Below are 23,580 nucleotides of genomic sequence, written 5' to 3'. Positions count from 1 at the left end.
ATGGAAATGATGTGAAAACGATAATGACGTTTTGCTAGCTGTCAAATCGTATGGAATATTTTAGTACATCATCACTTTTGTGGTTTTGGATTTCAAACCTAGGTGTCGCATGCACTGGTGCAGTTTTGCCACAGAGAACAGACGTTCAAGCTCGGTCAGAAACTTGTATAAAATAAGTGGGAACGTCGCCGTAACGTGGTGTTAGCATCTCCTGATTTTCTCTATAAATTTTCCACTTTCGACCAATTTAGCGCTAGTATCGATAAATTTTCTGTTGAAAATTGCCACTTGGCGCTACTAGCACTTAGTGTCTAGTGTAATTTGTGCAACGCTAGCGCCATCATGTTGTCAAAGAGGGTTTTTAAGTGGGGAAGTCGCCGTTAGTGGCGCTTAAGTCGAATAAGAATCTTTACAAAAGTTTTTAGAGAAATTTTGTTCGAGCCTCCATGTCTGTTCTCTCTTTATCGATACTCCCTAAAGCCACAGAGAACAGACGTTGAGGCTCGAACAAAATTTCTGTAAAAACTTGTGTAAAGATTCTTATTCGACTAAAGCACCACAAACGGTGACTTCCCCACTTAAAAACCCTCTTTGGCAACATGATGGCGCTGGCGTTGCAAAAATTACACTAGACACTAAGTGCTAGTAGCGCCAAGTGGCAATTTTCAACAGATAATTTATCGATACTAGCGCCAAATGGGTCGAAAGTGATACATTTATAGAGGAAATCAGGAGATGCTAGCGCTACGTAACGGCGACGTTTCCACTTAACTTTACACAAGCTTCTGACCGAGCTTGGACGTCTGTTCTCTGTGCTAAAGCTGTCAAATTTACTTTTGGGAATATTCCTCAAAATTTACTTTTCCGTTTTCTTTTCAGCTGCGTACCAGGCTTTTTAAAGAAATCGGTAAATAAAAGATCGATTTCATTGGTATCGTGATCGACATGAAAGTGGCGCATTCTGAATGTAATTTCACTTTCCTTGCGGAATAATGATCTGATCAATAATTCCGTTAGGTAATGTTGGCGTTTATTGCAAAACTGATGTTTTGGATGCATTTTAACAACATGAAAACTGTTAATTCTAGATAGAGCTGGAATTAAGGTATAACAGCTTTTGTAAACAAAGACATCTTTCGATGATTTCTCGCGTAACATTTGAAAAGGGCCTATGTCCAAAATGTAAACAATCCAGAAAATGAATTGTAAATTTTTCCGCCAGTATTTAATTCCTATATAAATAAATTGAAGTATTTTAGGCATTTATATTGTTCACAATAACAATAGTAACTATATCTCAGTACACAACATCCAAAACATGCGAAACGTTTTCAAAAATACATGAAAATCGATAAAAATTTAATATCACAGTAATAAGCCTTTTTGTGAATCTTTAAATGGTTAGGCCCTTTTTGTTAAGCCGTTGTGCTTGTCATCATAAATTGTAGGCCCTTTTCTTAACGTCAAATAAATCATCGGCCCTGCCTCAAGCAGTAGGGCCAGGGCCTAGCTTTGATATGAAATTGTTCAATCATCGGCCCTTCTACGTCGCTAGGCTTATGAATGGAACCTCATCGAACGAAAAAAATATATGTTAGGCCCGAGGTTAGGCCGTTTTAGCATGAATGATTGGAAAAATTTCGTGGATCGGCAGTTTTTAAAATCAAGTTATTTTTAATGATTTTTATCGATAATGCGGAACATTCCTATACGACTGGTAGCTAATTACCAGTGCTACAGAATGGTATCAAAAATCGGTTTGTTTACATTTTGATCATAGGCCCTATTCAAATGTTACGCGAGATTTCTAGAAATTCAAGACTCGCCAACGCAAATCAACATCACCATCGGGTAGGGGAAGACTTCCTCTATCTGACGTTATGTTGGTTTGCGTGGGTGTGCCTTGAATTCCTGGAAATCATCGACAGAAGTCATTGTTTATAAAAGCTGTTATCAGGCATGGAAAATCATTTACGTTCATTTCATGCATTTATTTACATTCATTTGCCTCTAACTTTTTTCATAAATAGATTTACACAAAATGATGTATAGTGCTTTAGTAGGTTTTGCTATTAGCTACAACTTTTATCCATAACTCAAATCTGTATCTCTTATGAATCACGAATTAGAGCGGGCAGACCTTGTTACTGTTTTTCAGTGAATGTAAAATACATTCACTGAAAAACAGTAGTGGCTTCCCGCATAATCGTAAACAATAAAGGGATGATTCACAGTATCATTATGTACCATAAATAAGTATATATGTACGATTCTAGTCAGCGTGTATAAAAATGATAAGCATACAATACCATAAATTGTCCTTAGGATACCATATATTGTATTATGCAAAACAACTATATGGGATAAAGGCGGTTAAGTATAATTACCATTCAATAAGGTTGATATTTCAGAACAAAATTTCAGGTGTAATACAAGACATATAGCTCTTGTATAATCAATTTTAAAATCATAAAACTATATGTCATAACATTCTGGAATATTTGGATTATTAAATTTGGTTTTAAAAAGGAAAGTAAACGTTATACTGTGTTAATAGTTCATTTAGGTAATTTAACATTATGGTGTATTTTCGTGTTATATTCAAACGATTAAATTCGATAAGCAATATAGTAATTCCATATAGTTCGTATTTATTCCTTTTTCTTGGATCAGGGATTATGACTGACCTTAATCTTACAACTACTGACAGCATGATACCATTATTTAAGTGAACTGCTAGTATAGTGGTACCATGTTGACAGTAAATGTGAGATCGAATTCAGCCTTAGGCTAACGATTCAGTTTTGTGTAAAAACTAATTTATTCTTAAGAAAAATCCACCTTCAATAAAACAAAACAAAAGTTAAAAAAACTACCGCTTTACATTAAACGTAACAACCAATAGCAATTCATTTTCATATAACATATCAAATGGCACTATTGTGCACAGAACACGATGTATAAAACATAACATAACATAAGTATACTCGGTCCGTGCCGATCTTAACGGACCATCGCTAGTGGTTTCACACCGGTATTACCGGATCACGGCCGCAACTGCGTAATCCACCACATCATGCCACTCGTCAATCAGTTGCAAGCACTTTCAGTACTATTTACTCAACTTGAAACGGCCACCACAAAAAAAAACGAGTAAGGTCCCAAGAAGTCGCCGAACAGCGCCAAACGGGTGCCGAATATCTCACGGTTGCCATCCAGCAGCAGTAGCTGCCACCGATGAGGTCTTCCGGTAAAGAAATTCACAGTAACTGCAAAGGATCAATTTTGCGTAAGAAAAATGTAAGCTTATGATAGAATAGCTTTTTACTAGGCTTTTTACCTTGTACATTTATTCACCAGCCTTGGTTGATCTTCCCGGGAGTCACTTCATACTGAAGACAACATAATTTATTGAAGACAACAATTTGTACATAATTGAATTAAGTAAAACACTTTTGTTTTACACTCTAGATTTTCAAATCAACATGGCGTGAAGCAACTGGAGCAAAACTAAAATAGGGTAAACTTGTTCACTAATACAAGTACATAAATTATTCCACTTATCATTTTATCATCATATTAGGATTCAGTAGATCCCAGTGTGCGTGTAATTTCGATCTATTGTGATTAATGGAGGATGATTAATGATAGTATTTGGATTATATACCGTATCATAACCATGCCTGTGACAGTTCAGTTAGAATATTATAGCATTTTTTGAATGAGGGTTTTCTCAAAGGGAAAATAAATACTTATCGTTGGATGGTATACCATATTTTAAGAATATGTAGTATTGACAACATAAAATGTTTTACCATACGTTACCGATAAGAGCGTACAGTAAAAGTATAAATGAATGATAACTCAAGAAGTAACGGCACGACTTAAATCATTTCTATAGTATGAACCACTTCATAAATAGTTTTTGATTATGCGGGTTCCGTTCGCTCTGTGTCGTCATGCATAAGATATACGGATTTGAGTTGTTAACAAAATTTGTAGTTAATAACAAAACCTACAAAAACTCCATGCATTATTTTGCGGAAATCTGTTGATGAAGAAAGTTAGGGGCAAATGAATGTAAATGAATGCACGAAATGAATGTAAATGATTTTCCATGCCTGGCTGCCCAAGTAACCAATAAGCCCGCTTATTCGCCTTTTTGCAATATAAGGCTAATATGCGGCTAATATAAAGCTTAGTATGCCCTATGTTAGCCTTGTATCAGCCTTATATTGCAAAAAGGCGAATTAGCGGTTGTTGGTTACTTGGGTGTTACGCCCTAATTCCAGCTCTATGTGGAATTGTTGATTTTAAAATTTAACGACACCTAGCTATGATTTCAAAATTTAGCATAAAGCACCTTCCAATAGCTGTCAAATTTACTTTTGAAAATATTCCTCAAAACTTACTTTTCGTTTTCTTTTCAGCTGCGTACCGATTCCTTTTGAACTGCGTACTGGGTCAAGAAATGCTAAAGAAAAGTAATTTCTTTAGTATTCCGTGTCCTATCCCGTAGCACGTAGAAACGTCATTACTTCATTTCTTGACCCAGTATGCAGTTCAGAAGAAAGCGGTAAAAAAAACATCGCAACTATCACCTTTCCGAAAGTTGGTTTGCATGGGCGTACTTTGGTCTTAGAAAGTTTGTCTACAAATGCTTTTGTGCCGTTATCAAATGTTATGCCTGACCTGTTGTCTCTATATTGATGAATCTATGTTACGGTCGGCCAGCAGATGGAAATGATGTGAAAATGATAATAACGTTTTGCTAGCTGTCAAATCGTATGGAATACTTTTTAGTACATCATCACTTTTGTGGTTTTAGATTTCAAACCTAGGTGTCGCATGCACTGGTGCAGTTTCGCCACAGAGAACAGACGTTCAAGCTCGGTCAGAAACTTGTGTAAAATAAGTGGGAACGTCGCCGTTACGTGGTGTTAGCATAGAGGTAACTCTAAGACTAGAAGGTCCCGAAATAACGTGCTCAACTTTTTGGCTCAGCTCTGGTACTCTCTTCGGTCCCAAGCTAATCGATTCACCCCTCGAAACATAGAAAAATCCACTAACCCCTCATTTTATCTGTCAAAACTTTCATAGCGAATCAAAACAAACATTGCGTAGTACTAGAATTTCGACTAGAATGGGCTACGTTAATCGTTTGCTTGGGACCAATAGGCTAGTCAAGTAGTGAGCCAATTTAAAATCGTTAGTTTCGTATTGATTGTTGGTGTTAGCACAGACAAACAGACATAACACATTGAATATTTCTCACTGTAAAACATCGTCGCTAAAACATTACCGCCATCTGTTGAGTACACTGTGGTGGGTAGTACGCTGAACAGATGGCGGTAGAGTGTAAATGTCAAACTCAAGGGAAATGACTATGCGCGCCACAGGTGGCGGTACTACCAACTACGATACTTTTAAATTGACCGTTAAATGCTTGTTCGATGAACAACTTGCGAGTGTTATGTCTGTTTGTCTGTGGTGTTAGCATCTCCTGATTTTCTCTATAAATTTTCCACTTTCGACCAATTTGGCGCTAGTATCGATAAATTTTCTGTTGAAAATTGCCACTTGGCGCTACTAGCATAGAGGTAACTCTAAGACTAGTAGGTCCCGAAGAAAATCATTATTATTTTTGGCTCACTCAGTACCAGAACAACGGTCCCAAGCAGTCCCAAGCTATTTCACTCACCCCTGCATGTTCTGCATAAATCCACACACCCCTGATGTTATCTGTCAAACTTTCATAGCGAATCAAAACAAACATAGTGTAGTAATAGAATTTCAACTAGAATAGGGTACGTTAATCGTTTGCTTGGGACCAATAGGCTACTAAAGTGGTGAGCCAATTTAAAATCGTTAGTTTCGTATTGATTGTTGCTACTAGCACTTAGTGTCTAGTGTAATTTGTGCAACGCCAGCGCCATCATGTTGTCAAGGAGGGTTTTTAAGTGGGGAAGTCACCGTTAGTGGCGCTTAAGTCGAATAGGAATCTTTACACAAGTTTTTAGAGAAATTTTGTTCGAGCCTCCATGTCTGTTCTCTGTGCATAGAGGTAACTCTAAGACCAGAAGGTCCCGAAGATAAGTGCTCAACTTTTTGGCTCAGCTCTGGTACTATCTTCGGTCCCAAGCTAATCGATTCACCCCTTGAAACATAGGAAAAACCAATAATCCCTCATTTTATCTGTCAAACTTTCATAGCAAATCAAAACAAACATAGTGTAGTACTAGAATTTCGACTAGAATGGGATACGTTAATCGTTTGCTTGGGACCAATAGGGTAGTCAAGCAGTGAGCCAATTTAAAATCGTTACTTTCGAATTGATTGTTGCTCACACAAAGAAAAGTCGTTTATAAAATTAAAAAAACCATTGGTAGATTTAAAAGTTTACATTGGTTCTTTTTGGTAGAAAGCGGCTAGCTTTCAAAATAAAAGTCAACCAACCGTCAATTCAAAAGTTGTCCGCTCGATACTTTTAAAAGTTCAAACTTTCAAAATGAATTGTAGAACTGTCAAATGAAAAATGTATTAGTCCTGAAATTAATGGAGGATTATTTTTGACTTGAAAATGTGGCATAGTTAAAATTAAATGGGCCTTTTGAATTTAAATTAAAATAATTAAAAAAAAAATATTTTGGTTTTTATTTTAGTGGATAAGTATTAAATATTCTTTATTATTATTTTTCAATAAGATAATAAGATCCAACAATATTTTTTTACATTGTTATTGTTATCTTTGTTGATGTTTACGTTATTGCGTCTTGGAGTTATTCTTGCTTTGAGTAAACCTGCTACAGTAACAGGTACATGGTGATGTCACAGATGCAGGGTTGAGGACAGAAGACAACCTCGAACATTGTTAGCAGCGTGATTGTATACCGGTGGAGATTTAACGGCAGCGGATAGCGGAAGGAAGGTGTCGATTAGATCGTTTTCGGTGAGGGTTTCTGTGGAATATTAAATATATTGTTATATACCTTTAACATCTACAGTTGTAGTAGTCGTCGAACACTCACTTGCATTCCGAGCCATCTTGTCCGCTCGCAGATGAATATTGTTTCGTTTTATCTGGAATTAATAAAAATCTCTAATTAAACTCTACTATTGTTATTTGATCGCTTACCTGATGCGATTATTATTTTTCACGGAGGAAAATTGTCATTCCCAAATTTTCCTCGCTCTTCGTGACACTTCTGACGTCAAGCCAAATTAAGCGGCAAACCGAGGTCCAGTGCTGCCAAAAACTTTTCCTAGAAAATGTATTTTTGACAGTTGAACAACTTTCATTTTAAAAAAATGCACTTTTAAAATTACAAGTCGAACCTGAAAGAAACACTTTCAAACCAAAAAAATAATTTTTATTTTGAATATTTTCGTTGTTAAAATGACGAAATTTACTAAACTTTTAATTTGAAATGGCATTATTTTTATTAAAACAATTTTTGTTTTTTGTGTGTAGTAGCTTATTGAACGATAGTCATGAGAAAGTCGAATCTCTCGTTCCGTTTTTGACAACAACAAAAAGTGAGAGTGGGATGCAAAACTCAAAATTACCCAAAATTAAGTAAAAACAACTTAAATTTATGGCCCGGAGATGAACCAGCCTGCGGCTAAAAATCTCCTTAATAAAGAAAAGAAAAAAAAAACTTAAATTTAGGGTAATTTTTTTCTATATGTTAAGGCCCAAACGCAATATGGGCGGAAGCGGAACGGAAACGGAAAGTTTGACAGTTGCCACAAATGACATCAAGATGCCTAACCAAAGTCAATTTGGGTCTAACTAGTTTTCAATCCGACAAGTTAGCTTACTCAGATCGAGCTTTTCCGCTGCCGCTGCCGTTCCGCTTCCGCTGTCATTGCGCTTGGGCCTTTAGTCTACACTGATAAAATTCCAAAATTTGTTTTTATGTGTCCCACACACGATTTTTTGCAATGTAATCAACAAATCAGTGCCAACATTTCAAAGGGGCGTAATTGCTTTTGGAAACAATGACTTTAGCCGTCGATTTCTCGCAAATAAAAGCTCACTCTTTCAAATTAACAATGCTAGCTGGAAGAGGAAACATTCCTCTACCTGTTGGTGCAATTAATTTTCAAGAGGGAGCTTTTATTTGCGAGAAATCAACTGCTAAAGCCCTGTGTTTACAAATGCAATTACGCCCCTTTGAAATGTTGGCACTGAAATGATATTCATGTGTCGGACACATACTTAATATGTGTACACATTTGACTCATAAATTTCATGTGTTATTCTGGGTGGATTCTGGTTATGTGTGGTCACATGAAAATAATGTGGAATTTCACATGGAAATTCGTCAATAAAAATGTGTGGAATTTTATTTGTGTAGAATCACCTTCGAGCGGTTCATTCAAATCAAAAGTCAAATGACATCTGTATCAACCATATGCCAGCATTTCTGAGACGCGCGCACATCCATGCCAAAACCACACGTCATTTGACATTGCATCTGCTGTCAGACGCGGAGTTCACTCTCTTTCTCTTTCTCTCGCGCTCTCGGATTCCTTTCTGTCAAAATCGAAGAGTGCTCTTGTGTGCTAAGGTGAAAAAGCGAAGAACGACCGTCTACTTTTTCGAAGCCTCGCTGCTGTCCCGAAGTCAGTGGAGCAATCCCAGAGTCCAAATAAAATTCGATACGATGGCGTCCCTCTGTGGAAGATTAGTGCTGAACGCTGCCCGCCGCAATGTGACCTACACTCCAGTGCGTTTCTGCAAAAGTAAGTAGGTTAGCTCGCCAAATGGCCGGATGCCGTCTTTCCAGAGAAAGAACGGGCACACACACTCGTGGTTGCACAACCATTTTTTCACCGTCGATGTGACAGGGAGAGGATTTTTATTTTGCACCGCTTACGTAATGGCATATTTCGGGGGCGGTATTTTCATCCCTTCGGGTCCGTTCCCGAACGGAACTTCCGTAATCGAATGGTTCATCGTTGTGTCCCCTAAGCGGTTCGGCATGCAGACCGGCAGCGATCTCGCGAATGATGATTAATGGAGAGGCAACCCCTCGCAGTGGAACGGCGACGACAATGATCAGATGATCGGGGCGGAACAGCGAATTCTAATGTTTTGGTTTTGGTTTTTCCCCGTTTTGCTTCCAGTGATGAACGACCCGGTCGAGCACGCCACCGGCCTGGAGAAACGCGAACTGCTGGCCAGACAGGCCGGCGATAGCGATCCCTTCGATATGCGCGTGTTCAAGCGCGGCCCGGGCACCAAGGAAAGCCCGAACATGATTCCATCGGCTTTCGAGTCGCGTCTGGTTGGATGCGTCTGTAAGTATCTATTGATTTTGTGTTTTTTTTTTATGTCTGGATTGGTTTAGAAGATTTATTGAAGGTATTCTAAAGATGTTAAAATTAAAGTACGGGATTTATTGATGGGAAAAATGGTTAAGTTTGTTTACATAATAGAATCAGACAATTTTTGGTCGTGCTTCCAGGGGCTCTAACCAAGTGCAGTTCATCAACTATGTAGTCAGCATAAAATAGATTATCGATTTGACTACAGATACAAATTTCAATAACTTATGGAACTTTCACGCTGCATAGTTAAGATTTACTGCATTTATCAATGTATCAGCCATGAGCAATTGACAATGATAAACGAATGATGTCATCAAATCAATAGGTTTATCAGTTAAGCCTATGCGATGTAATTAAGTTCGGTGCTCGTACATGACAAGAAAGTGTCTGAATTACCAAACAGGAAAATGAGGGAACTTAAAAATCGAACTCTGGTTACAAAATTAGTTACAAGATCCGCCTTGCGATTCCTGCGTCAGTTGTTCCAGCTATTGCAAAGGCGGAGAGGGTTTCTGCAACCAGTGCAATTGAAACAGAGTTTTTTTTTCATGATTATAGCCAGTGTTGATTGCCCGTCATGAAAATCATTAGAATTTGTTGTTATCTTTGTTCGTAGTTAAATATAAAACAATGCTTCTTTCTCTATGGGTTTATCAATTGTTTACTAACCATTAGAGCACGTTTAGTTTAAAAAATACCATCACTGAGGTTCTAGGAGCTGCTTGGAACTACGAATTTTAATAAACAGAAACCCCATACAAACGATAACCCAAATTATAAAATTATTCCACAAACCTTTAATCAATTTTTAATAGTACTTTTTTGTAAGCGAAATTTCTGGAATTTAAAAAGTTGTTTAATTTCTGAAACCACCGATTCACTTCGATCTACCGCGGTTTTGAAAATAACTGGGCTCCGAGTGTTCTTGCAATCCATCACAACTTTTGAGCAGCTTAAAATGGCGTTTCCTCAACAGCCGTTGAAACTTAACTCATTTTCATAAAAAGGGCGGCTACTCAGCTGTGAGTAAACGGTTTGTAGCCTGGTATAACTAGCAATGACAAAATTGTGCTGAACTTGAATGCGTTTGTTTGGCGACACCTCGCTATGATCTCAAAATTTAGCAAAAGACTCCTCCCTATAGCTATCAAATTTTCATTTGGAAATAATCCACAAAAATTAATTGTAGCGTTTAAAGTCTAACATAAGTTCATAGGTGAACAATGCAACAGTTAATAAAACATCCGAGCAAACAACTCCAAAAAATACTCAGCATAAAATAAAAAAGGTCCGTCAAAATAGCCTGATTAAATCAATTTTGAATAACACCGAAAAGACAAGATATAATAATTTTAAAAACGCTAAAACAGCCCAAAACTGAACGTCAAATTCCTTAATAAGCATCAAAAGCCAATTTATTTAAGGATATTTTAATGAACACAGATTTCGATAATAGCCATTTGACGTTTTGAGGTAATTTTTTATTAATTTAATGTTACTTTGGAGCTTTTGTCGTATAAAAAGCAGGCCTGGGTTCAATCCCAGTCGGCGTCGCCGGGATGTTCTGAGGAATAACATCTCTGATCACGCCGGAAGTAAATCCGTTGGTCCCCGGTTCATGAGTTGATGGGTCGATAAGTAGGGTCCAGGTGTGGGAGCTGCCTCCCTGGCGTCGGTAGCATTGGTGCTCAGCACGGAAAACAAGACCGACGGAAAACAAATCAAGGGAAAAAAACAAGCATTCCCGCCTCCTGGATGCAGCACTACTTTGTCATACTTCACGTTGCTTCGTCACATCTCCCTTAAATCGGTAATTCGACATCCCCGTAGAGTAAAGGCTTTAATGCTCCTGATCATGTATTCATCGTTTTTGTGGCATATGACGGTAATAGGTTCAGTATTACAAAGTAGTGTTGTACCCCATATTGTAAAATAATGGCAGTCTACTAACCCCGATCTGGTGATCGACATTCAAGTGACTTGAAAACTAATACAAAAAGTTGTACAACTTAATGTTCGTTATTCCGCAGCTTAACTGACTTGAACGCCGAATTGAATCATCTAAACCGGTCTTAACAAGTTTCATTTCCCCATCTTTACAGGTGAGGAGGATCAGACCTACATTCAGTGGATGTGGCTGCACCAGGTGAGTGATCTCCGATCCACGTTGGCCAACTTCCGCCTCTATTTCTTGTTCTATTTTGTTTTTCTTCTTCCCAATTTCGCCCATGCAGGGACACCCCAAGCGTTGCGAATGTGGTCACTGGTTCAAGCTGGTCGAGAAGGCCGCTATCTAAGGCGTTTTAACAGAATGTAATTGTAGAGAACAGCAACCATATGTTACAAGCAAAATAAAAGGAACGATTCATAAAAAGGGAAAGAATCAGTAATTATAACCACTCTTCGTTTAGAACAGCGATCAAGTTCAAATAAACAGTAAATTGAGAAAATTGAACCCGTTGTTCAGTCCAATTCGTGTTCCCACATCTTTTTTTTTCGCTATGTTTCGGTCACTGCTAAGAGATAACAAAGTAAGGAAAAGCTATGCTTCATTATTCTCCTTTCTCCTTGAAATGCAAACAGTAGGATACAAATACGGGATGTTGTCATAGTCTGAATAATAAATGTCGTTAAATTTAAATTCGAATCGGCGTCGTCGTCTGTTAGCAGTGTTGGAAATGGGGGAGGAATGTTTGTGTTGAAAGAAATTCCTTGCTCTGTGAAATTTCCGTTTGAAAATAATTATGTTTTATTAGGCACCTACGTAATTTCCTAGTGATTCGGTTCTGTAAAGTGAGTGCTTTTATTTTTTATCGCGGCCCTCATTACCGATGTCACTTCACAGTGATGTGACAACTTATCACTCATGGTGAAGTGATTTCATCGTGAGTGACAATTGGCCACTTCACCTCGTTTACACCGTGAAGTGACACTCGTAATAAGGGCCCGCATGTCGATATCATCAACCGATGGATACTAACGATTTTAAATTGGCTCACTACTTGACTAGCCTATTGGTCCCAAGTACATCTATAAGCGTACCCCATTACTATATAAAACGACTATTCTATCGGTTCTTGAGTATGGCTCTTTTTGCTTCCTCTCGGCAAGAAAAAGCCACCTAATCAAATTGGAACGTATTCAATATCGTTGTTTACGTATTGCCCTTTTTTATACAGGGGGGAATCTGCTCCCAGACACCTGAGAAGATAACTCAGGGTGTGGGGATGGGAGAAGTAGCACTCCCGACCCACTAAACCTTACCCTGTGCTCTAGGCCCTTGCCCTCCCCGGAACCGCCCGAAAGCATTACGTCATGGGAGGGGGCCGGTTGCGCTATGGCGCATCACTAAGTGTTGTGTCAGACGTGACACTCGCTACTGCACAGTGAGCAGCTGTGCAGGGCCTTCCTCTTGTTGATCACTGTTAGGTTTTCGCCTGAGTTCTAGAGCAGACGTGATAGCCAGCCAACTGTCCAGGGCCAAACAGGACAGATGTGACCGCTTACCAGCTGCGTGTGCTAAGCACTCTAAGAACCCGGTGTCACTCCTGCCTTTGCACAACGAGGGTTTGTGCAGGGTTTATCAACCTCCTGGGACGAGCTGGATGGGGTTCCAGCGTCCTTACTCTGCGGTAGTTCGTTTAGCCGCAATATCTCTCCCTTAGGGTTCGATAATTAACGTTTCCAGGGCACACCACGAGGAGGCGAACTACTTCATTGCCCTTGGCTGTATGCATTCAATACACAATATGAGCCTAGAGGTTCTAGCGAGAGTAAAACCCCTGCAGAACCGTTTCTGGGAGCTCTCATTAAGAATGTTGATTAAATGTAGTGTCAGTAACAACCTTGTGATTGAAAACTTCGAAGAAATGCTCGAATTGAGCATCCAGTCTAGATTCGTGCGAATCTATCTTAATTATATGTCATCGGGTTAGCCTTCCTTGCTATAACCCCTCTCGTGTATGCTTTACTAACTACAGTTCCCCCATTGACTATGATCTCTCCATGAAACAGGCTATTCAAAGAGTTCCAGATCAACTTCGACCTATCTCTATTCCCCGCATTTTTGCTGAAAAGTACCAACAATTCAATTGGAATAGAAGATTTTTCACTGATGGATCACGCATTGATGGATCCACTGGCTTCGGCGTCTTCAATGAATACTCAACCGCCTTTCGGAAACTTCAAGAACCTTGTTCCGTTTATGTTGCTGAGCTAGCAGCAATCAACTTCGCATTGGGGATGATTTCCGATATGCCCATAGACCATTACTTCATCTTCTCGGATAGTCTCAGTTCGATTGAGGTCATTCGGTCGATGAAACAAGGTAGGCACTCATCTTATTTCCTTTCAAAGGTAAGGAAGCAGATGAGTTTGCTGGTCGAAAGATCATATATGATTACCTTTGTATGGGTCCCTTCACATTGCTCAATCCCAGGCAATGAGAAGGCAGACTCTCTCGCAAAGGTGGGCGCACAACAAGGCGAGATTTATGATAGAAGGTAAAATATCAAATTTGGGGTGAATTTGAAAGAAAGGGAACTTGGAGTGTAGAGCGCACTGCCCACTGGACGATTCTGAAGCCTGGCCAAGTGAGTGGGGTATGGGTTTATTTGATTGAACGTCATTTCCAATGTGTATATTGATACATTCAAACCATTGGCATTTGAGATAAGACAGAGATAGGATGCGGAGGGCCCGCTTAGGGGAAGCGTAACCCATGTTATGGTTTCCATTTATTAAATAGTTCAAATGACATGTTCATAGAGAGAAAATGTACCATATGGGGCCCGTTCACTGATCAAAATCAGATTCACATCGTCAGACCCTGCCCAAGAATAAGGGGATTGACGATGACTTGTCAAGTTTTATTTTGAATTTGCGTTTTGCATTTAATACTCTAGTACTTAAATCTCGCGTCCGTGCTCATTCACAACAGTGTGAGGTGTCAATACTCACTGGGTCATATGTCTTAGACCAGTTCCAGATTAGTTTGCTATTAATATCTTCTGCATCGCAGTTCGCGATAGATTCCTAAATATGGGTTCTCTTTTCCGACCATAATAGTGTGAGGGAAGGGGGTGAGTTCTGGATCAACAATGGAGGGGCGCCCATCGGCGTTTGTGGATAGACCGTCCAAGGCCCATTCCTCACAGATCGGAGGCTGCTCACGCAGACCAACACCGTCTTCGTGTAGGTGGAAGTTTCCCCTATCCGATGATGGTGTTGGTTTACGTGGGTGGCCTTCGCTTTGTGAGTGGGGGGCTTTGGAGCGGTTTGTTTACAAATGCTGATGGGCCCTTTTCTATTGTTGATCCAGAGTTAAACGTTGCGATATGAGAGCGAATAGAGGCAAATAAATAGGGAAGACAACACCATGACCCAAATAAGTAACCAATGCATGCGGCTCACACTTAACTTGTTCTATTTCTTTCTTTCTTCCTATCATGTACTAATATTAACTGCGTGAGGACAAATGGGAACACGACCAGAAGATCAATAGGAGAAAAAGAAAATTCGAACAAAAAAAGAAGAATTAAACTTGCACCGGCAAGAGGAAGCAGACAGAAAGGATCATGCCGGTTGGAGACAGCCAATGTATACTGGACGAAGCTTGTATCTGGGAAAAGTCGTATGTGCAGGAAACCGTAAGTAGGATAAGAATCGTAAAAGGTGTGTGCTTGCTTGATAAGATCCTAACTTTACTTTAAATACACGGTAGGAATCGAATATCCATTTATGATTAAGGTTTTGCCCATTTTTCAGTGGGAGTGGCAATACTCATTGATGAGTGATTTATCGTACCCATTTATTAGTAACTGTTAGCAGCTAATGATTAATTGATTTACCTATTTTAGAATTACCTATACTTCACATCAGAACCTCATTTCCTTCAATTACTACTCCGTCGCAGCACACACCTTATATGGATCGCTAACCTTTATTTAGTTTCAGCATTTTCGACATTATAATCAAAAGGTGAGTTTAAAAGTATAATTACCATGCATATAGATAAGTTAATGTACCAGAACCTGGACGGACACGAGCCTACCCAGGGGAGGACCCGGATACGACCACCCATGTGTGTCTAGAGTATCGCACGAACTGACGAGTGCAACGGGAAGGACAGTAGGTGTATAGACTAGGGGGTTGGTCCCTAGATAAGCCTTCTTAGCGGAAGGCACAGTCTATGCACTGAACAATTACAATTACAATTAGTACGTCAGAATTCTCTTTTAAGTTGGCAAAACGATTGGACAAGTAATTCTCTTGGGCGGTGGTTACATTCCATTATTCCAAATGTTTCTTCGAGAGCGTGGTTCAAAGGTCTGGATGTAAATCGGGGATTCATTCGAGTGATGTCAAGACTTATGTCCAACCACTACTCGCTAGACGCACATCTCTATAGAATAAACCTCGTTGACAGCAATATATGTAGGTGCAGAACCGGTTATGATGACATCGATCACGCAGTTTGGTATTGCCCGGGTAATGACGCCTCCAGAGCACGACTATTGGATACCCTAGTGGCCAGAGGTAGACAACCCTTCCGTGAAGTAAGAGATGTATTGAGAACACGTGATCTTCCCTACATGCAAGCGATCTACGAATTCCTTTGTTTGTCTGATGTTAGAGTTTGATGTGACCATCCCCTCCTTTCCAAACATTTTCCAGCCATTGTGTCCGAGTCTTATTATCCTCCTGTTCCTGTGCTACTTGCCCCTGCCCAGCCAGGATTTGGTCAACCGTCCGAGAGTAGTATCTGAAGGAGGCTTCAGAAACCAGTTTGCTACCTAGCTCCTTCCAATCGAAATTGTTACCCACACGGCGAATGAGAACGACCCAAATTTGAGTTCAGTTCACTCATAATCGCCAAAAGTGCAGGAACTCAGCGATGAGTAAAATTTGTCTCATGGTTTCCTGTGGAAAACCTGAAAAATCTGCCGGAAAATGAGGAATTTGACAAAAAAATTATTCAGTCTCGGAGTAGTACCAATAGACTGAGTGAATCCAATCTTTACTTTTCTCAAATTCGGGATTTTTTCCCTGGAAAAACCTGGGAAAACATGAGGCAAATTTACTCATCGCTGAGTTCCTGCACTTTTGGCGATTATGAGTGAACTAAACTCAAATTTAGGTCGTTCTCAATCGCCGTGCATTAGCCTCGAGCCCGCCACGAGTAATTGGTACCCAATACTAACCAAGAACTACTGCTATTTAAAATGTAAATTCAAACAATACTGATTTTGACTCCGCAAAGTGTCACACACGACTGAGCCTAGTAAATAAACGAACTAGTTAAAAAAAGCGTACCCCATTCTAGTCGAAATTCTAGTACTACACTATGTTTACTTTGATTCGCTATGAAAGTTTAACAGATAAAATGAGGGGTTCGTGGATTTTCCTATGTTTCGAGGGCTGTATCGATTAGCTTAGAACCGAAGATAGTACCAGAGCTGAGCCAATAAGTTAAGCTCGTTTCTTCGGGACCTTCTGGTCTTAGAGTTTCGTCTATAGACCTTTTTGACATTTAATCGTCTTTCTCTATCTAGCACACATGGATGAATGGACGGTTTGTTTTCCCACTGATCTGTTTCCCTCTTGATCGCACTCGTTCATTTTAAATGGTGCAGTAGTGTACGCCGATTAAACGTCAAAAAGCTCTATGGTATCATCGCTCTGAAACTTTTTGACATCATGTAATAATTTATTAACATGGAAAATTTTACTCGCTCACTGGGTAATCCCCCTTTTTGCACAAGGCCGTTCAATCTCACTCAGAGAGTGAGAGAGATTGATTGATTTATCTTTATTTAGGAGGCTTTCAGCCTGAGGCTGGTTTGCCTCCAAAAGAGTGAGAGAGTTTTTCTACTCAGATGAAAGAGAAATTCAGTAAGTGAGCTAAGTTTTTAGAAATTTCCCTTTCATCTCGCAATTGAGGTACTAGATTTGACCAAGTGATCATTGTCACTATAATGAGGGGTAGCGAAACTTGCCCCACCATGGACGAAATAATTTCTACAACAACTTTTCCACGAAATTTCATCCATTGACGGTAGCCAAACAGAGGCAGGAAAACAGGAGGCATTCAGTAACAAAATATTTGATCGAAATTTGCATAAGACATGGAAAAATTTCCAAGATTCCTTATTTAAAAAAAAAAAAAATTAGAGCCATGGAAATATGCCAAAGGCTCTTAGATTACTATGAATTTACAGGAATAATGTACAAGAGAATTTCGATGAGATTTGGGAAAATTATTAAATATCAGGACATTTTCAACGAAACTTCATAAAGATTCCAAATGAGTTGTGACATGAATGCTGAGCGAATTGGGAAAAGAATTCCAAAGGAATCTAAATCTGAAGATACGTAGTTCGAAATGAATTCTAAGCTCTAGAGATATAGAACATCGGGAAATAGAGAGCTGACTGTATCATCATTTTTCTGAATGCCATTTGGCAAAGGATATGTAAATGTCATAGAAATACATGGAGAAAAACTGTCACGACATGTTCCCCCCTCCAACATGGTCTTGCTTTGTTACTGCGGCTTTACCGACTGAGCTAAGGTGAGGTGACTCTCCGTGGTAATAAAATGTAGTCATCTGAAACGATGTGACAATCGCCATCTCACCGGTGAGAGAAAGTTACGTGACTCGCAGAATAGGAGGGACTGATCTGAATGTCGATCTTTTCCTATCTCGGTGGTCCCGATGGAGAACATCGAGAAATGGAAAGTTGACTGCACTGAGGCAAATAGACTTAAGAATTTCATAAGGCTCGACTTATGAACGACACATATGAATTTCATAAGCGAGACTTATGAAAGGTTTTCGTCTAACATAAGGTAGCTCTTATACGCCTTTAGCCATTCCATTTACTCAAGCGTCGACAGACGAGTATTCCAGACATAGGACCCGTAATATCAACGTCCATGGTTCGGTTCCAGTCTACTTCATTTTATTATTTTTTGGTCGACATTATTTTTCATAAGACAAATCTATGAAATTCATACCGATTTTTTGTGGCTAAAATTCATAAGTGGTTCTTATGGAATTCTTACGTTCTTCTGCCTCGGTGTGTAATGCCAAAGAAACTCTGATGAGTATTGTAAGGAAATAAGAAAACTCTCTCAAGAAGTCCATAGGTAACCTGCCAGGAATTTAATGCTAAGGCGAACTCTAATTCTGAGGATAGCTTCCGGTGTATTACCACAGATAAATGGACGTAACAGTTTGAATAAGTTTTTCCTGAAAACATAGTATCTTAAAACACAGGACCTCAGTAGCGACATCTCTCGGGCTTCTCATGGATAACAAGCTTGTTTGCTAAATCGCAGACAATAATGCATACAAGGTAAACAGAATATATCAAACTGAATATTGCATTAGTTCCTAAGTACCATTGATCGATCCTCTGCATAGACTTTCTTGTCGTGTTTGTCGTATTAGAAGATAGATAATAGCTTCTTTCATCGATCTGTGTGCTGGAAATAGCTAGGAATGTCTTAACATGGCCGTGAGGATGGAAACCCTATTAAACAAAAACCATATACGAGCAATACCCCAAATAGTCGAACTTTTCCACAAATGGGTTGGATGATACCCCAAACACGTCGTTAAGCAAAATAACCATAACAAATTTATTAGGGAAGAGAAAATCGACGTAAAGAATCTGTTAATGTTACTTGGGACCTAATGCTTAGCTTGATATAGAAACATCAAAATGATTCGATGTCAGGCTGCGGTGAGTAGTTCGGCGTAATTATAATATTCAAATAAATCGTTTAATCCGTGAACGAAGATCCAGAATAAAAAGTTAAGTCTGTTTGTTTGTGGAATTACGAGAAAGATTCCAAGGGAGATTAATGAAGAAAGAGAGAATATCAAAGATCTTCCGGGAGCATTCAAAGGGAATTTTGTGAAGAATTCCAAGTGAATTTCGGCAGAATGCTTTAGGAGAAACGAAACGAAAATCAATTATTTAATTCATGTGTTTAACTTATACATTTTTGCCAAAACATCAGCTTTATAGCAACAATCAATACGAAACTAACGATTTTAAATTGGCTCACCACTTTAGTAGCCTATTGGTCCCAAGCAAACGATTAACGTACACTGAGAAAAAGTCAATGATTGTTTCTATGTGTTCCACACATAGATTTTTGCAATTAGATTTATGATATAGTTTCTATATGCCAGACACATAAATCTCACTTGCACATATCATCTCTATATGTGATCACACATACTGTCTATATGCAACATAATCTGTATGTGTTTTGTTCCATGATATCTAATTATGTGTGGCCAAATGAATATTATGCTTAATATTTTATAGAAATTTTCTATTAGTTATGTGTGGATTTTTACTAGTGTACCCTATTCTAGTTGAAATTCTATTACTACACTATGTTTGTTTTGATTCGCTATGAAAGTTTGACAGATAACATCAGGGGTGTGTGGATTCATGCAGAACATGCAGGGGTGAGTGAAATAGCTTGGGACTGCTTGGGACCGTTGTTCTGGTACTGAGTGAGCCAAAAATAATAATGATTTTCTTCGGGACCCAGTGGTCTTAGAGTTACCTCTATGTTTATACCCCGTTCACATTACAGCGTATATCACGTGATATACGCTATCTTGCAATGAGCACTCATACATCTAGTTTTCACTGGAAATCCTATGTATGCCAGCGTTGGAAAAGATCGCGATGTTTCACGAAGTTCAACAAGGGAAAAGTTCGCAAGTCATAGTGGGTTTTGGCGAACTTTTCCAACACTGTGGCCAATACAACCTTTCACAGCACTGTATTGGGACAATCCCCCCTATTCTGCGAGTCACGTGCGTCTCTCTCACAGGTGAGGTGACAATTGTCGCCTCGTGTGTGTGAGGTGACTCTCCATTTGATTTGCGCAGAGAGCCACCTCACACGAGGTGACAATAATTACCGGTGACAGAGAGTCACGTGACTCGCAGAATAAGGAGGAATTTCGGAAAATTGGTTCACGGCGAGGTTCACGGGCTATATTTAATGGCTCACTCAAAAAATTCTACACGTTAATGCTACGTGAAAAATCCCGTAGATCTCGACAAGTAATTTTTTTGTGAATTTACCTAACGCAAGTATAATTTAGTTATCAGTATTTGATGCTCATAAGGAACACATTTCATATCCACTTTTTCATCCCATAACACTTACGTGAAAATTATGTTCGTTGAAGAATGTTAAAAAATTCTATACTTTCATCTCATCATTCTATCGTATAAAAATTACCTCTTCAGTCTGTTATTTGAAATTAGCATCTTCAACCTATAAATAATAATGTTTATCAAGGTGAAGAAAAGGTTCATCGCTATTGGAACACCAGTAAATGTGTTAGTTTAATGAATTCAATAAATAACAATGAGAAAATTAAGTATTTACTTTACATAAATCAATGAAATTCTACAGAGATGTACCCACTTCACTTCATCCGAAAATAATATAGGGCCTTATTACGGGCTTCACTACAAGGTGATAAGGAAGTGATAGTCATAATAAGAGCCGTGATTGCCGTACAAATCAAATGGGAATCACTTCACCGTGACGACAAGTGACAAGTTTTCACCGTGAAGTGACATCCGTAATAAGCCTCATATTCTTCATATGATTTTAATGTAAAGTATACCATGATTCCATTTAAAATCTACCGAAATATGTCGTTGTAATACTGAAAATTCACGTAGTTTGTACGTGAAACTCCCACACAGCAAAAAAAATGAAATATCGATCAACGTAATTCAAGCTGATGTATGAAATAAAGATGTAATAGCAAAAAGCAGATACAATATTATATCAATGGATGTAATTTTGTTCGCAAAATCGATGTACATCGTACAACGTTATATTACACAACCGATGGAACTTTTTTTTTCTGTGCATGTGAAAATTGAAAAACATGGAAGCACAGAATGAAAGTCAAGTAAGTGTTACGTGAAATGTGCGATGGAAAAAATCCACATATGTTTTCACGTTGCATTAACGTGTAGGATTTTTTGAGTGCCGAAAGCTCCAACTCGGATTAACTTTTAACCTCGTCCCTGTTTGGAGAATCTGCAAAATGTTTGCTTAGAGTCGGGTTGATTAAATCTGATGTCTGCATCAAAGCAGCCGGACATTCTTAATCGGGATTTAATCTGAGAATAATACCGGTTGAAGCTTACCACCATAACTGGGCTTTTCTCGTTTTTGAGTTATCAAGTTTTGCGTTTTCGCTCGATACTCCTATGCGACTATTATGTAGTGTATATGTAGTATAATAATACCTAAAAAACATTAACAAGGATAGGTGCACGCCGTATTCGAAGTGGCGGATTAGTCAACTTTCATGTTCCTCGGGTTTTTCTTCACCAACATTTAGTTTGTTTGCTTCCATTACCAAACCAGTTGATCTTAAAATATGTTGTTGGAGAAAACTGTTGGTACATGCCAGAGCTGTCGCCTATAATTTGTATGGAAAATAATGCTAAATCTGAAATAATTCAAATCTTCCTCGATAGAATATTTTAAAATCCACCAATTTACTATTGAAAGCACCCAAACTAAATGTTGGTGAAGAAAAACCCGAGGTATTTTAAAGTTGAATAATCCGCCACTTTGGACACCGCGTGATGTGTAAAGCTCTAGTTTAAACCTAATAGCAAAATAAAAAGAATTATTGTCACGATGTGGTGTGGTGTCATCATCTACGATTCAGCGCAAGTCTTTGAAATCAATTTTTCATAAATCAGTTTTATCGGAATAATTCTGCAAACAATTATAAATAAACAAATATGGGAAAATAAACTCAATCAATTATGACAGAAAACTGACGATCGAAATATGTAGAATGGATTACACTTATACAAAGAGTCGAGTAGATGATTTTTTTTCCTCTTCTCGTAACATTCTTCAACTAGCATACCGTTCATTTCCTTGGAAATTAGCGCGTTTAAAACCTAGGAGAAGATTTAGATTTGACCGTTTGTTTTGCTTTTTTTTTGTCAAAAATATTCCGCTTAAATTTTAAAAAGCAGAACTACTAGAACTTTGTTGCTGCTGCTGTTGTTGTTGTTGAAGCATCTGTTGCCGTTCCCGACCTTTCTTGGCTAGCCGTTCCTTAGCTTCGGCCAAATATTTCATAATTTCTCGCTTTGTGATCTCGGCCGCTTCGTCACTCATCCTGCTCAACACCAGCTCGAGATCGTCAAAAAACTCTGCATTCTCCGAACGGAATTTAATGTCCTGGGCCAGCTTGTCCGAGATCATCGCCAGCCGGTTGTAGAATATCATCTTGACGGCACCACGGGTGCGTGGTCGCGAGCGAATATCTTTGATGATGGAATTAATTGAACTGTCCTCCTCGTCCGGATCGGTGTCTGCAAATGCAAAGATTTGGTCATCATTTCAGTAATTTCCCAAATCTTCACCGCTTACCAGTGCTAGCATCTTCCGGTGTGTCATCGATAGGTTCGTTCGGTTCGCGCAGGCAGTAAATTAGCTCATCGTTTTCGTCATTAGCAGCGCACAAATGATCCATAAGGGTACGAATCCGAGCCAGACGGACTGTTGTTTCCCAAATCTGGAAGGTGTTGGTGGAAATATTGTTGATCCGTTCACCCGTCCGGAACCGCTGTTGATCCATCCTGCTACAACCAGCACAGTCATAAAATCAATTTAAAAAATCCACCAATATTTCGACTTACCTTTATTTTCTTACAAAATTTCAATCCAAACACAAGTTATTGAGGGTGTCGTAAACACAAAAACAAGAAAACAAATTTCTCTATGGGGCAGGACCGGGGATGAAAATGTATCACGTCTTCCGGACGGCCAACGAAACCTAGTGCACTGTTGTCGTTCTGTATCACAGGTAAAAACTTAAGCAATCTTAAAACTAATGTCGCCAAATGCAGCAGCTATGATTATTTTTTGGAAATCCAGAGATTTGTTGAGCTGTTCGGAAATCTCGGGAAACCAAAAAGTAAACAGTTTACCGAAACGATACAAAACTCGGTGACACATTTGACTTTTTGAATGTTATCGTTTTGAAGGGAAAGCTTAAACTTGCCGCATGGGACTCTCTCCACAGACAAAAGGACTCGAGACGGTGCTCGCTAACATTTAAAACCTATTAATACTTTTAGGAGGTAATACCCCGTTCACATTACAGCGTATATTACGTGATATACGCTGTCTTGCAATGAGCACTCATACATCT

General features: G+C 38.9%; 2 protein-coding genes across 3 annotated transcripts; one reads left to right on the top strand and one right to left on the bottom strand.

Annotated features, from left to right (window-relative positions):
• Positions 1-8,562: 8,562 nt before the first annotated feature.
• LOC135712380 (cytochrome c oxidase subunit 5B, mitochondrial-like) lies at positions 8,563-11,791 on the top strand. The gene is made up of 4 exons (XM_065235372.1): positions 8,563-8,748; positions 9,133-9,306; positions 11,439-11,482; positions 11,571-11,791. The coding sequence occupies exons 1-4, from the start codon at positions 8,670-8,672 to the stop codon at positions 11,631-11,633; spliced, it is 360 nt and encodes a 119-aa protein (XP_065091444.1). The 5' UTR covers positions 8,563-8,669; the 3' UTR covers positions 11,634-11,791.
• Positions 11,792-22,092: 10,301 nt separating this feature from the next.
• On the bottom strand, positions 22,093-23,353 carry LOC135712378 (uncharacterized). 2 transcript variants are annotated; one of them, XM_065235370.1, is made up of 3 exons: positions 23,066-23,353; positions 22,797-23,008; positions 22,093-22,738 (listed from the first exon to the last, which is right to left on the bottom strand). In XM_065235370.1, the coding sequence occupies exons 2-3, from the start codon at positions 23,002-23,004 to the stop codon at positions 22,386-22,388; spliced, it is 561 nt and encodes a 186-aa protein (XP_065091442.1). In that variant the 5' UTR covers positions 23,005-23,008; positions 23,066-23,353; the 3' UTR covers positions 22,093-22,385. The 2 variants fall into 2 exon arrangements, with proteins under 2 accessions (XP_065091442.1, XP_065091443.1); XM_065235371.1 differs by having other exon boundaries at positions 22,797-23,005.
• Between the last annotated feature and the right edge of the window lie 227 nt (positions 23,354-23,580).

Source organism: Ochlerotatus camptorhynchus, unplaced genomic scaffold (genome assembly GCF_037179485.1).
Source record: "Ochlerotatus camptorhynchus isolate MF236.1 unplaced genomic scaffold, CSIRO-AGI_Acam_v1.1 ptg000475l, whole genome shotgun sequence".
NCBI classification, from domain to species: domain Eukaryota; kingdom Metazoa; phylum Arthropoda; class Insecta; order Diptera; family Culicidae; genus Ochlerotatus; species Ochlerotatus camptorhynchus.
Note: the sequence above shows the minus strand (reverse complement) of the source record. Positions and strands in the feature narration are given on the sequence as shown.

What these genes read in the sequence shown, in the direction of transcription:
- LOC135712380 (XM_065235372.1), top strand. Translation starts at nt 8,670, where the DNA reads ATGGCGTCCCTCTGTGGAAGATTAGTGCTGAACGCTGCCCGCCGCAAT. An exon ending in GCGTCTGGTTGGATGCGTCT is followed by an intron (nt 9,307 to 11,438) that starts GTAAGTATCTAT and finishes CCATCTTTACAG; the next exon opens with GTGAGGAGGATCAGACCTAC. An exon ending in AGTGGATGTGGCTGCACCAG is followed by an intron (nt 11,483 to 11,570) that starts GTGAGTGATCTC and finishes TCGCCCATGCAG; the next exon opens with GGACACCCCAAGCGTTGCGA.
- LOC135712378 (XM_065235370.1), bottom strand. Translation starts at nt 23,004, where the DNA reads ATGGATCAACAGCGGTTCCGGACGGGTGAACGGATCAACAATATTTCC. An exon ending in ACCGGAAGATGCTAGCACTG is followed by an intron (nt 22,739 to 22,796) that starts GTAAGCGGTGAA and finishes TTGCATTTGCAG; the next exon opens with ACACCGATCCGGACGAGGAG.